General features: G+C 34.9%; 1 protein-coding gene across 1 annotated transcript; it reads right to left on the reverse strand.

The window, feature by feature from the left end:
* Positions 1–1,140: 1,140 nt before the first annotated feature.
* LOC122021873 (protein trichome birefringence-like 10) lies at positions 1,141–5,687 on the reverse strand. The gene is made up of 4 exons (XM_042580047.1): positions 5,166–5,687; positions 3,950–4,339; positions 3,302–3,460; positions 1,141–1,898 (listed from the first exon to the last, which is right to left on the reverse strand). Exons 1-4 carry the CDS (start codon positions 5,552–5,554, stop codon positions 1,514–1,516), a joined length of 1,323 nt encoding a protein of 440 aa, XP_042435981.1. The 5' UTR covers positions 5,555–5,687; the 3' UTR covers positions 1,141–1,513.
* Between the last annotated feature and the right edge of the window lie 8,083 nt (positions 5,688–13,770).

The raw sequence follows: 13,770 nt of genomic DNA on the forward strand, positions 1-13,770 counted from the left end.
AATAAAGAAGGGCAAAAAATAAATAGGCACTCATCATTTATCTTTTTGTGTCTCATTTTTTATTAAAATCAAATGAGCATCCCTCTGTACCTTTAAAATGATCTACTTAAAATATTCTTATATTATCTGATCATTCGATTATATAAAAACTAATAATTAACTTCTACAATATATTATCTGATCATTCGACTATGTAGAAGTTAAGATTGCTAGATTTTACAATTGTAGAAGTTAGATACAATGACAACGAGCAAATCAAACGATGAAGACTCCATGCTACTTATTACATTTTAAATGAACATAGTCTAATTATGATCGAGAATGTAGAAGCTAGCATGTAATTTTTATAGCATGTAGTAGCTACTAATTGAAGCTAGTCGGTAGCTTCTACACGTCGTAGAACATAGCGGGTAGCTACAAAAACATTGAATGTAGGGATATTTTCAGGATAAAGGACACTCACTTTTTTAGAAGGATGCTCATCTAATTTTTTTTTTTAGAAAAAAACATCAAACTAATGTTTCTGTTAATTTGGGATGTCCGTTTAATTTTTTTTTTTTTTCCAACAAAGAGCGTTGTGTTGGCTCCTCTGGAAGGCAGCCCACAATGGGCTTCCCTCTAATTCTGAAAGGGTACGACCACATATCTCCAATATATCGAGCTACCTAGTCTGTTCAAGGCACCCCGAAATGCTTATCCATGTCCTTAAGAGATTGTAAACATGCCCGACAAACCTACTCAACTATTCAACTATATATGATGATGATTCCAGGAGTGACACACGAAAAGTGTAACAACTTTGTCGTTTTTGCCAAGCCACAATGCGTTGCTGTTGACGAAAAAAGAGGAGCTGGATGAGTTTGCATACTAATGTGGCATTGATGCCAATGGACAAAGAACTGGATGAGTCAACAATTCAAAGTTGAGCCAAACTACTACAAAGCAACAATTTATACTGGAAAAAAAAAAGAACTGAAAGGGGATCCCTCGCATTAATCTCTGCCGAATGCAACTTTTGGAGGGGTCTTCTTGTGGAATGGCAATGTAGAACTCGATGAGAGTATCAACTAGAAATGAAACATCAGAGGCACAAATAGAATATAAAACGAGAATGAAAGACAAGGGAAATTTTTCTTGGAGACCAGTATGAAAATTATCAAAATTAATGTCAAAGAATACATATGTGCACCCTTCCGAGTTCGTGAATATAATTTTCAAAAACTCTCTCAAGACAATATAATTTGAGGAGTATTATCAAGCTCATCATCATCCGAGAATCTATGATGTACCATTTCTGAGCCTCTGGAAACAACCACCTTTTCTCTAAATGATAAATAACTATTGTCTATTTACAAGTAATAGTGATATTCCCCCCTTTGTTTCTTCTATTCCCAGTCTTTGCAGAAGAACATCGACAAGCTTCTTCAAACTTCTGCACCTTAGCTTGCAGCAAGTTTCACTGATCGCAATCGGGCCTTCATTTAGTCTGCAAAAGATAATTAATTTGCTTATTTTACGAGCTCGGCTTTATCCCTATGTTGTCCTCAATAATCACATTGTGGTGCCGCATGGATTCCCATCGCATGAAAAGTGCATAGAGTAGCTCATTCCATGCATCTGGAACCCCAGGTAAACACCAGTGGCTGCAGTCTTGCTTTTGCACAGGAGATAGGCGTGAGGGACCAAGATAGTATAAAGATAAATGTCCATCTTTCCTTCGGCTTGTCATCTCGGTCACATTCAAAAGATCGAGTTCTAGTGTTGTTGTTGTAGAATTCTTTGATGCCACATTCCTAAATGGTTTCAGGAATTGTGACCAGGGTTTCAGGGATATCTGAGGCCCTAAATCTGGCAGTGTCTCTAAGTGACAAGCCCCACCTGTTCTCCAGTTACCACCTCTGCACAAAGGCATGTAAGTCAGCATAATATTCCAATCAGTTTGAGTCCAACTACTTTCCACCTTATCATAACAAACTTTGAATCTTTGTACCAAACATTGAATAAAATGTTTCTTGACATGAGTTCAATAAAGACATCCACTGGTTATATTTTACTAACTCACGTGAACAAGAATTTAAACAATCGATGAAGTAAAAGTGATTTCGTTGTGTGTACGACCACAGTTGAACTAGAAAAACAAAACAAAGATCAAGTAGTTCTTTAAAGAAGTGACTTTTTTTCCTCTAAACTGAATCATTCACTTTCATGTCAGAAATTACTACCTGAACATGCCTAAGGTCAATATGACCAAGCGAAATCTTTACACAATCCAATCTTTGTTGGTTTGTTCATTCGTTCGAGAGATATGTAGACACAACCATCACATGTTATTGGTTTGTGCAGATTAGTGGAATTAAGCATAAGCAAAGGGCAAAAAGAGGAGTGATCCTAATAAAGAACATGCCCATGAAAACTTTATGGAACATAATTTTTTTTTGTGGAAGTTACTACAGCCTGCTCAGAAGTTGCCTGGGTAATCGGGATGAAGAAATTATGGCTTGGTTAGTTCATCATGGACTCATCTATCCCGAAGTAGGAAAATTTCCAAACATATAAAAGCAATCTATCTCATTCTCATTGCATAACTCAACTGAACCGGAAACCATCCACATTTGTAGTTTGCGAATGGAGTTGGGTAGTAAATATTTTGCCAACAACTGATAACTATATAGACGTGGATCCATTCGTTGAAATATTCAAATTATTTTTATGTTATGCTTCTTATTTCACTTGCTCTCTTTTGAGTCCTTTCTCATTCACCCCAATAGGAAACAAAAGGGAAGACGAACAAATCCTGATCAAAAGCTCTTAAAGCTTAAACTTGTGTTAAATGTGATATTTATGTTCAAGGTGGACCATATTTCTCATCGATATAGTCAAAATGCATCCGATTAGTCTTAGTCCATGGATGTGTGCTACCATGTGTAGGCCACTAATATGTAGTTTAAAGTGATAGGTGTGCCCGTAGTTGATACAAAGATAGGCATGCACAAGAAAACCCACATCAATTATAATCTAGAAGATCTCTACATATTCTTAGAATTTTGTAAATCCAGAGAAAAATGATGATCAATTTTACATAAGAAAGTCATGGCTAGACAATCTTTGATGAAAATTAGCAAGATAATATGCAAAAAAGTTATACAAGTCGAAAACTAAGACGAATAGGAATTCTGACTGTCTGATAATCCTTGGCCAGCTAATATTGGTTAAAAAAGAAATGATATTTACAGAAAGAAGAAAGTAACCAGTCTAATAGGAAGCTAAATAACTGAATAACACAAACAAATCAGTCAATTACCTGAAATGAGGAGGAGCATATGTTCGAAAGATAACTTGTGTCTTGCTTCTGTTGACTTCCTTATGAATCCACTGGAACAACGTTTGCATTGCTCTCTGATAAGCCTCATCCACACTCATCTCTATTGCCACCTGATTTCCTTCTTGAAAATAACAACCCCTGAAAAATGTCTTTTCTTTTAATCCGTACAAATATAGATAGTCGTTTAAGCTATAAATCATATTTTGATGCTCAAGTTCTACAACATTCAAATGAATATCCAATTTGTAATTCATAACTATCAATCACGAGTCTCACGACAAATCCAAAGTAATTACATAAAGTTTGTGGAAATAAACAGAGTATTTGTGCAGAGAGAATTGCTACCTCAAACTTAGTAGGAAAAAGGAACATGATAGTAGATAATTATTATTTGGTGACCTTTTTCATTTAGAAATATCAAACTGCAGTAGTTTCTGGATTGAAATCTAAAACAACTTCAAGGCTCATGTTATATGCAATGTGATCTTGCTCTACTCGTTAGATAAGGCTCTACTGCTTGTCTCTATGATGTTAACAAAATGAGAAATCAGAAACCAAAATATAAGGAATCAAAATTTACTAGTATTCCAGTTAGAATGTAGTTTGATTATGCTATATAATGATTACCCTCTTATGGTCTTCTCGTAGTTCCACCAGTGGCCAGTGTTGAAGACAAGGATATTGGCACTCTTCCAACTATTTGATGTCCAATCCAACATGTCCAATCTCAGAGTCGTCTTCACATCATTAGGCACACCAGCTGGAGCACGAACCTGAGGTACTAGAAATGGTGATCTGTAGTATTCAACAGTGCAATTGTACTCCTCAAATTTAAACACCAGGAAACCCATATGCTTTGTAATCGGGTTGCCATTTACTTCATAGATTGAGCTCTTGTTTGTAAGAGATGTAGAGAGCATGCAGAGGAGAGACTCCCACTGATTCCTTCCAATTGAATCCCCTACAAAAACCAACCTTCTGTTCCTTAGCTTCTCCAACATCTTCTTGGAATCAAATCTGGCCCCCCAAAATAATAAACAAAATGAGTTGAGAAACCATTTAATACAGTAAAAGAACCATTTCTATGACTCTAAATCCTCTTCTCATTAAACTGAAAATTGCTACTGTAATTAGCTAAGTAACTGTATTATACTGGTTTTGACATGAATGCCAGATGCGTCACTACATTCAATAGAAAAAAAAATGAGAAAAATGAAGTATTAGAAAAAAAAAGGAGTTTCAATAACCTTGATTTCTTTCTTCAAAAGGTGGACGACATGAAATTAGGTTACTGGTAAACAGGTTGCCATGCATAGCAGTCAAAATTTTAAGACGTTGATAAAATTTTCCTTCACTTTCTCTTTTAGCCAGATTCTCTGTTTCTAAAAGAGTTATCAAATAGAAGATAAAAAAAATTCTGGTATAGGTACTGAAACCACAGAATCGATTGTTGCTAACTAGTCAAAAAAATTTGCATTAACGAGGAGGATGAAAGAAATCTACCAAACTAACCAAGTGCAGGACTGCCTATTAGCCTAAGTAATCTCCTCACCTAAATCATTGTTTTCTATGATCTAAAAGCCTATTTATTTTGCGGAAAATAACTATTTATTTCACATTTTACATTAACTAGTAAAAAATTTGAGTTCATTAATATCATATCAGTGAGTTGGAGAAGATTACTATAAATCTAAGAATAAAAAGATACACTTAAAAATCTGTCTTCGTCTAAGTGTAAATATTTGAGAGCTCTTCTAATTATCCAAAAAAAAAAAACAGTAATAACAGAAAGAATCAAACTTTGACGGCTAAAAAGAGAAGGAAAACAGAGGAATTTGTTGACCTGGGAAGATTGCAGCGAGCGGGCTGCCACCGCCACTTAGTGTACAACCGGTCGGGCCTCCGGTTCTCGGCGCATCGGAATCCTTGGTCCAGGAACGAGCAGGCCGCCGACTCGTACAGCGGGTACGTCTCGTCCCGCACCCACTCCCCCTCGAACCAATCGCACTCCCCTCCGCGTCCCGCCGCCTCCGCTGCGTTCTGCCACAAGAGCTCGTAGTAGTAGACCGAGCGCCGGGCACGCAGAGCCACGACGAGTACTAGGACTAGGCTCGCCACGAAGAGCCACGGCACTATAACGCGCTCCGAGATATTGAACTGCCGTACCGCCCTCCTCTTCGCCGCCGACTCCGGAAGCGGGTCTTCTGCGGAGCCGGAACCGAATATCGCCATGGCGCTCCCCTCGCCACCGTGGGAGCTCGTTGCCAGCTCGTGGCGACGGCAATTTATGCACCGAATACATGCGGCGAGAACGGGGAGGAGGGAAAGAATACGACAGGGAAGAAGAGAAAGAAAGCAATGAAAAATCAACAGATAGTTTTTTTTTCATATAAAAATATAATAAGACATTCTTTCAATTCTCTTTTCCTTGTTAAAAATTAAAATAATAAATAATTTCCCATAAATCTAAATAGTTCATGGCTTGCGATTAGGACGGTAAACAAACCAAGCCGAGTTGAGTTTTGATGTGTTTAAGCTTATTTGATAAGGTAATTAAGCTGAGTCGAGCTGAGCTTTAAATGAACACAGCTTTTGAAATGAGTGTTCAAACTTGACTTGGTTTATTTTTTATGAGTTTGAGCTTGTTTGAGGTTTAGCTTGAACTTGGTTGGTATAGATGTTATCAAGCTCTCAATTCAAGCTTGACTTTAACTTGGTTCGAACTGAGTTCATTTAGATGTTATTAAACTCTCAATTCAAACTTGTTTGATTGCTTGAAATTTTTAGTTGTTTGGTTGATTATTGAGTTTGATTATTTAAATTTATTTATTTTATTTTATTATTTATTTAGCATATTCAAAAGAATTTTATTAATAAATATAATTATTCATGAATAATGTTCATGAACGTTGTTCATCAATATTAACGAGTTGAATTTATATGTATTCAAACTTATTTATTTAACTTAACGAACTATTCAAGTTTGTTTGTTTAATTAACTTTATGTATATTGAACAAACATAAATAAATTCTTACTAAGAGGGTGTTTGGCTAAACTTATTAAAAATAGCTTATAAGTTTGTACAACTTATAAGTTGTTTTAGGAGCTTATAAGTTGTTAGGTCTTATTTTAAAAATAAGTTGTTAAAGTGTTTGGGTGAACTTATTACAATCAACTTAAAGATATTGATGTGTTTGGTATTATAAGATCTTTTTATTAATAAAATTACCAAAAAGGGTATAATACTATTAATAGAGGGTTTTGAGATTTTTATTAATAGAGGATTTTGCGTGAATTTCTGCACCAGGGGAGAGAAAATTAGAAAGAGGCGTTGGCGGAGAAGATGACACAATGTTGGAAGAAAAGTCGACGGAGATAAAAAAATATTAGGCTTATAAAAATTTATGGAGGATAAGATGGGGATTTATGAAATTATATAAGGATATTTTAGAGAAACAAATTATTAAAATAAGATCTTTTTTAAAAAAGTAGGGTCTTCCATACTTTTTTAAAAACAGCTTATAAGCTCCAAAACAACTTATAAGCTGTCACAATAAGCTGTTTGTGACAGCTTATTGTGACAGCTTACCATGCGTTGTTTGTGACAATTTATAAGCTGTTTGAAAAAAAATTTACCAAACAAATTTGAAGAGCTTATAAGCTCCAAAACATCTTATAAGCTGTTTTAGAGAGCTTATAAGCTCAGCCAAATACCCTCTAAATCGAACACTAAATTTCTTTATGAATGATTGATTCATTTACCGTCCTATTTATTATTGTTAAAATAAAATAGAATGAAACCATGCGTTATTTGGCGGGGATGGGGTCCATTGGTGCGACGGACACGAAGTGCGGGTAAGCAGTGGGTCAACGCCGGCGTCGTGCGAATGGAAGTGGAAATCACGAAAATGAACTCCTGTGGGACGGACGTCGCTCGCAGTCAATTGATTAAATGAGACGTGCGTGCGCCGGCAGCCGCAATTGCAGGGGAGGCGGTGTACCCAACTTCACCGTCATGTCCACGTTGTCGATTCAAAATCTCTCACGTGGGCCTTCTGAGTGGGCTGCTGTTGTGGCTAGAACAGGGTCCAGCCAGCGTTACGTAATTAGGGAGCATTATCGCAATTGCGTTCCGTGATAGCCTTCTCCTTAGCTTTTTTTTTCTCTCTCTCTCTTGTTTTTTAATCTAAGCGGGCAAAAGGATATCTATTAAAAAAAACTTTAACTAATTATTTAATTAATACAATGTGAATAATTTTAATCAAAATTACTCTATTAATAAAATAAATTAATTAAGAGAAATAATATCTTTGATTTGTAGATACAAAGGCTATTCACCTCTTCTCCTATAGTGCATATCTATCTCACTAGGACTAATATTTTTCTATTCTTAGGCAAAGTAGCGTTATCATGAAATCTACTCCGAATCTACCATCATACTTTAACCAATAATTGTGCATAGATAAATAAACATATGAATTAACACTATGCATGAAGTTCAAATTAGGAGATGATATCATCTCCTTTCTCATTGTAGCCCCTCATTGATTTGAGTCTTCAATTTTCTTTCATTCTCTCTTTGTCTTCTTCTTCACTATCTTCCTCTTTGCGCATTGTATGTGATAGTGGCCGCTCTTTACTTTGTTTGCTTCTTTCCTTCTATAACTTGGGTTAGTAGAAATATTAAATCCATCAAGCTAAGTTTAGAAATTACATTCTTTACCTCCTTGATGTGTGGATATTTATTCTTATAATATCCTATTAGATTACACACAACAAACTATGTGTTCCTTATTATAATTATTTAAATACTAAATAAATATGATAACTTAATGTGAAAAAATAATCGATTATTACATCCAGCTATTGATATTTGAAAAATAATTGAACACCACCAAATCTCTTCATGTTGTTATTCTTTAAAAGTGTGTATGTTGAGGGATCCCAAAGTTAGGTATTTATAGGGACTCATTACCATTAGTGAGACAATTCTTAATATTGTGATAAATCATGACGAAATAATTATGCCATATAAAAAAAATATGATATACATATTAAGGTAAGATTTTAATTAATTATGTACATTTTAATCTTACACCTCTTAATTAAGATAAAAGATTGTGTATAAATAAAATATTAACAAATATGCGCCATTTAGATAAAATATTTCCAATATTCTCCCACTTAGCACACATATGTATCTCATCATTTATTAAATGAGTGTACAAGATATATAAATCATGGTCATAAGTCCTCTAAACAAGAGTATTATCTTCCATATATTACATTGTATCATGTTTCTCAACTAATATATCTTAATGAATAAACCTTATGTTTATTCAAGGTCCAACTTTAATAATATTTCTCAAATTAATTAATACATGCACAAATGTGAGAAAATATTATAATTGAGTTTCATTGATAACCAAATTATCCTAACAATAGAAATTATATAAAGGAACCAAGTCTCATCCTCTCTACATGATACCTAAATTTCAACGATGGCATGCCTTTAGTCAAAGGATCAACAATCATCAAATCAGTGCTAACGTGTTCAATAACCACTGTCTTATCTCTAACATGTTCTTTTATGGTTAATACTTAATGTCATAATATGCTTAGTTTTACTCCCACTTTTATTATCCTTAACCATAAAGACAATAGTTGAATTGTCATAATATATCCTCAATGATTTAAAAATAGAATCCATAATTCTAAGCCTCGAAATGAAATTCTTCATCCAAATACCATGCGAGGTTGCCTCAAAATAAGATAAGAACTCAGCCTCCATAGTGGAAGTGACAGCCAACGTCTACTTTATAAAGTCTCAAGACATAGCTCCACTGACTAGCATAAAAATATATCTAGAAGTTGATTTTCGTGAATCAATACAGTTGGTGTAGTGTAACAACCCAAATTTCCTCAATTAGAGTCCTAAAAGTAATTTAAAAATATTTAAAAATATTTAAAAATGTTATAGAAATATTCTAGGGATTTTTAAAAATTTTTAGAGTATTTTAATATAATTTTTGGAGGTTGTTTGGTATTTTTACTAAACGAAGGAAGTTTTGACAAAAAAAAATATCAAAACCGAGGTTTGAACCAGCGACTCTTGGCTCGGTCAAAACCTGACTAACCAAGTGAGCAAACAGTTGTTACTTAATCAAATAAAGGAAGAATTTTATTTAAGTAGTAGAAGTTAATAACAAGAAATAATAAATAATAGGAAGAAAATGGATTGTAACCGAGATTTGAACCCACGAGCTGGACCTTAAACAAAACAAAGCCATCCAACTGCGCCAGCAGATTTTGCTAATTTAAGCAGGAGCGAAATATTCTTAAGCAATAGTTGATAATAAAAAAAACCATAATTACAAAAAGAGGGGAAAGTTTTCCCCGAGCCCTAATTTCCCTTCTCTCCTCTCTTCGGCGTGCGATGGCGATCCTTCTCGGGCGAAATTGTGGCAGCGAGCGATCACGTCTCCAGCGGCCGGTGAGGTTGTTCTTCGAGGGGTTTTCTTCACTTCTCGTCAAGGAGAAGCTTTGAGCACGAAGAAGAGCCGAGATTTGAAGCTTTACCCGAACCCTAGATCTCCTCCTCTTCGGCTGTAAGTCCAAGAACAAGAGGTAAGTCGCTGCTCACCTGCAGTAGGATAGTTCCGGATTTCTATCCCCTTTGTTTTCGATTTTTTTTTTCTGTGATGATTGTCGGTTTAGGGTTTTTGCCGTGAGTTGTTTGCTTCGAATTTGATCAGGATGTTTAGTTAGGCATATGGTTTATTTTCCGAAGCATGAAGTAGGGAGCAAGGAATTTATATTGCTGCCGTGAGTTGCTGTGCAGTTCGGAATTTGTTGTTCTAAGCAATGAGCATGAAGAACAATTAGGATTTTAGATTTCCAGTAGCAAATTGTTACAGTAGAAATTCCTTCTTTGGTTTCCTTGCCGTGGCACATAGCAATCACCTTTTAATAGCATGTGCTTAATAGAAAATCTGTCAATGCGCTGCTTAATAGAACAATTGATGTTCGATTCTTAACAGAAATCTACCAATGCGTTTATTAAGGGCTTACGGTATCACCCTTTCTAATAGATTTTATTAAATTGTGCATGTTCCTAACCTTTAGGTGATTATGTGTGGCTATAATAGAAAGAGACCAATGCTTATTTTCTCTTTGCATTGCTGCTGTAGTATGCTTTAAGATTTCAGTTTTTCTGTGCCATTGGTTTCCTGTAGCTAGTGTGCTTTGTTGTCCTTGCTTTCAGATTTTGTGTACAGCATTGCTTTCAAATTCCTTTCCGAGAATTTGAAAGGATAGCAAGGTTGCTTGAACTTTTCATTGTAGGTGTTGAGACCTTCTCCTGTTGGACATGGCATGGGTAGTTAGGTTTATGGATTGAAGTAAGATTTCTTGTGAATTCATTTGAATTTCCGAACAGTGCATGTTTTTATAAGGAATTAGTGTAGAGTTCTGATATGGCATGTTTAAGGATTTCTGATGCTTTATAAAGGTATAAGCTTGAACCAGTTTTACATAGGTTTGTTTAAGATTCTAGTTACAAGGTTATAGCTAATTCTTGATGATGTTTTTTGAGGTTTAGATGAACTTGTTAAATTGTTTCCAGTATTTTGCTTCCAGTTGTCCATATGGAATAGAGTTGGTAAAGAGTTTTATTAACTTTTGGAAACCGTTTTGGAGTTTGTTCTGGAGATGTTAGGAGCTCTAAATACTAGTGATTTCTAGAGTCGATAGGAAAAGATTAATATTTTAAAGTATAAGAAGTATAAGTTTTAGAGAGTTTCAAGTTCTAACTAGCTTAGACCTTTTTAGCGTTATTTAATGGGCAAGGACAGCCCTTTTATGTAAAGTATAAGTATTAGTGGTTGAGGTTGACCAAATGGTGTTATGGAGATTTTTGGTGCAATTATACCAAGCAATCGAAGCCAACTAAGTAGCTTTAATATTCCAACAACATGCTTAAGTTAAGTTGATATCGTTTGTCAAGTAGATTAAGTTTAATTAAATACTTATCAATCAAGTCAAGGGTGGTTGGATATTTAACAATTGAAGAGGTTTAAGTAAGTTAAGATTGATACGATACTTTATGGATTGAATTGGGTCACACCTTTGTGAGAAGTTGAGGATTGTTTCTTTAAACTTGCCGCTGTGAATTACAAAGGAAGAAAATAAAGTATAAGCTTAGAACCAATAAAAAACAAGATCTTATTCCAGTAGCTGGGATTTAGCTTGTTTTTCCTTGCTTCCGGATCAGATTGGTCTTCTTCTTTTAGTTTTTTTGGAGATCTTTGTGAAGGGGTAAGCTTTGAATAAGATTACATAGGTTTGCTATAAAAGTTTTAGTGCAGAATTAGTTTTGCCTTTTTCTATTAGCAAGTGCAGAATTTTGATTAGCATAAAGTAGTGCAGATTTTTGTTAGTTATGTATGCAGATTTCTATTTAAGCTTGAAATGCAGATTTCTGTTGAGCATTGCAGTACAGAATTTTATTAAGCATTTTATTGAGTTTAAGTGCAGATTTTTATAAGTGTAGTATGCTGATTTTGTTTTCTCTTGCTTTAAGATGTGCATGAACAGAATATAACATATACATATATATACATAGCATGTAGTTTAGACTATCCTTGCTATAATGAGTAGTTATAAGTGAGAAAAGACCAAGGTCTTAAATTGATCCTAAATTCCATAAGTTTAGGATTAAAAGCATACTAAGTGTTTGAATAAATGCCAAGGCATTTTGTTATAAGAGAGTTAAAGAATAACAAGTATAAGGAAGTTATAGTTAAAAAGAAGATAAGTATTTTACTTTTTAATGGCATGTACCGGACACAAGGTCCATTGGGTGGGCTCCTAGATCGCCCCTAGGCACAAGATCGCTTAGAAGTACCTTAGTAGTTTCGGGATTAGCTACCTCGACTCATATTAAGGATGTGGGCAAATTGGTACAATGCCGGGCCCAAGAGAAGTTGATTATTATTTTGAAGTATATAAGTATAAGTTTTGAACAAATGAAATAAGTTTCATATAGTTCTAAAATCAGGAAGTTTAGTTCTTTATTCTACCATGTTTGTCTAGTAGATGAGTAATTTTTCATGTTTACCTATTGGATGAGCAGCTTTCACATGTTTAGCTTTATTCCTAGCATGCAGTTTTATCCTGGTATAGCATGATTAGCTATTAGAATTACATGAGTAGATTCCTTAGCTTTTCTTTGCTATTAGTTTGACATGAGCAGTTATGTTTATGTTTTACTTTCTTTTAGAGCATATAGTTTCTAGTTCTTTCTGTATACATGCATATTCGTGTTTTTGTGAGTTAGATGGCGCTTACTAAGCAAATTTTGCTTATAGATTGCACTTCCTCTTACTGCGGATAAAGGAAAGGAAAAGATTTAGCAAGGAAGGCGACAAGGTGGTGCGGATGGTGTGTGATGCGTGGACTGTGAGAGAGATCAGGGGAATTGAGTCACACTTTATGTTTTATGTCCATAGAGATTGATAAAGAGTTGTTTCTATTTTTCTGATGTTGCTATTGAGTCTATTCAGCATTGTTTGTTTGGTTGTTTCCACTGTTGGAGCTTTATTCATTTACCATTGCTAGATTAGTTTTTTAAAGTTGTGTCTTATTACTGTGTGGTTGTAATTAGTTTTTGTCACTTATTAAACTGCGTGGGTGTTAGATATATTTCCAGCCGCCTATGGCTGTGTATACTGTGAATGTATTGATGTTCATGGTCACCGGTACAAGGGAGATTTTGTCAAAATTTTTCGGTAGGGATTCCTCGTGGTTTCGATCACACCAATTAAGTAGAGTTAATAGTTAAGTAACGGTCACCTTAGAGAGTAGTAGAGTTATAAGAAGGGTGGTCGTTACATGTAGTCTAAATTAGAGTAGCTAATCACTTCCAAATTCTTACATTATCTAAATACAAACATGTAGTATTTAATATTGGATCAAGTCGCACGTGAGAGGAGGGGATGAATCATGCAATTTTCAAAAACAAATCTCTTTCTTTTTTAAGAACAAAGTGCACAGTGGAAAACTAAGTAAGAAAGCGAAATAAAAAAGTAAGTAAAAGAGCACACGTTCAATTTTGCTTGGTTCGGAGCCTTCGACGACTCTTATTCCAAGACTCGGATCTCGCAGACCTATCGATAGGTAATCCACTAAAATATCTCTTCTGGTATTTCCGGAAGAGGGAATCAAGTACAAAAGAATTAAGAACAAGTGTAACACATTACACTTGTCCTTTTGCAGTAATTAAGTGCACAAATGAAAAGACTATCAAACACTCTTTCAATATGGTCAACTTGAGCTTAGTACTTGGGTGACTTCTTAGTAGTAGATGAGTGTAGTAGCATCGCAGTAGAGTTGTAGCAGGAAGACGGAGCATTCGGAAGTTCGATCGGAAGTGAAAATGTTCATATAA

This window comes from Zingiber officinale, chromosome 9A (genome assembly GCF_018446385.1).
Source record: "Zingiber officinale cultivar Zhangliang chromosome 9A, Zo_v1.1, whole genome shotgun sequence".
NCBI lineage: Eukaryota > Viridiplantae > Streptophyta > Magnoliopsida > Zingiberales > Zingiberaceae > Zingiber > Zingiber officinale.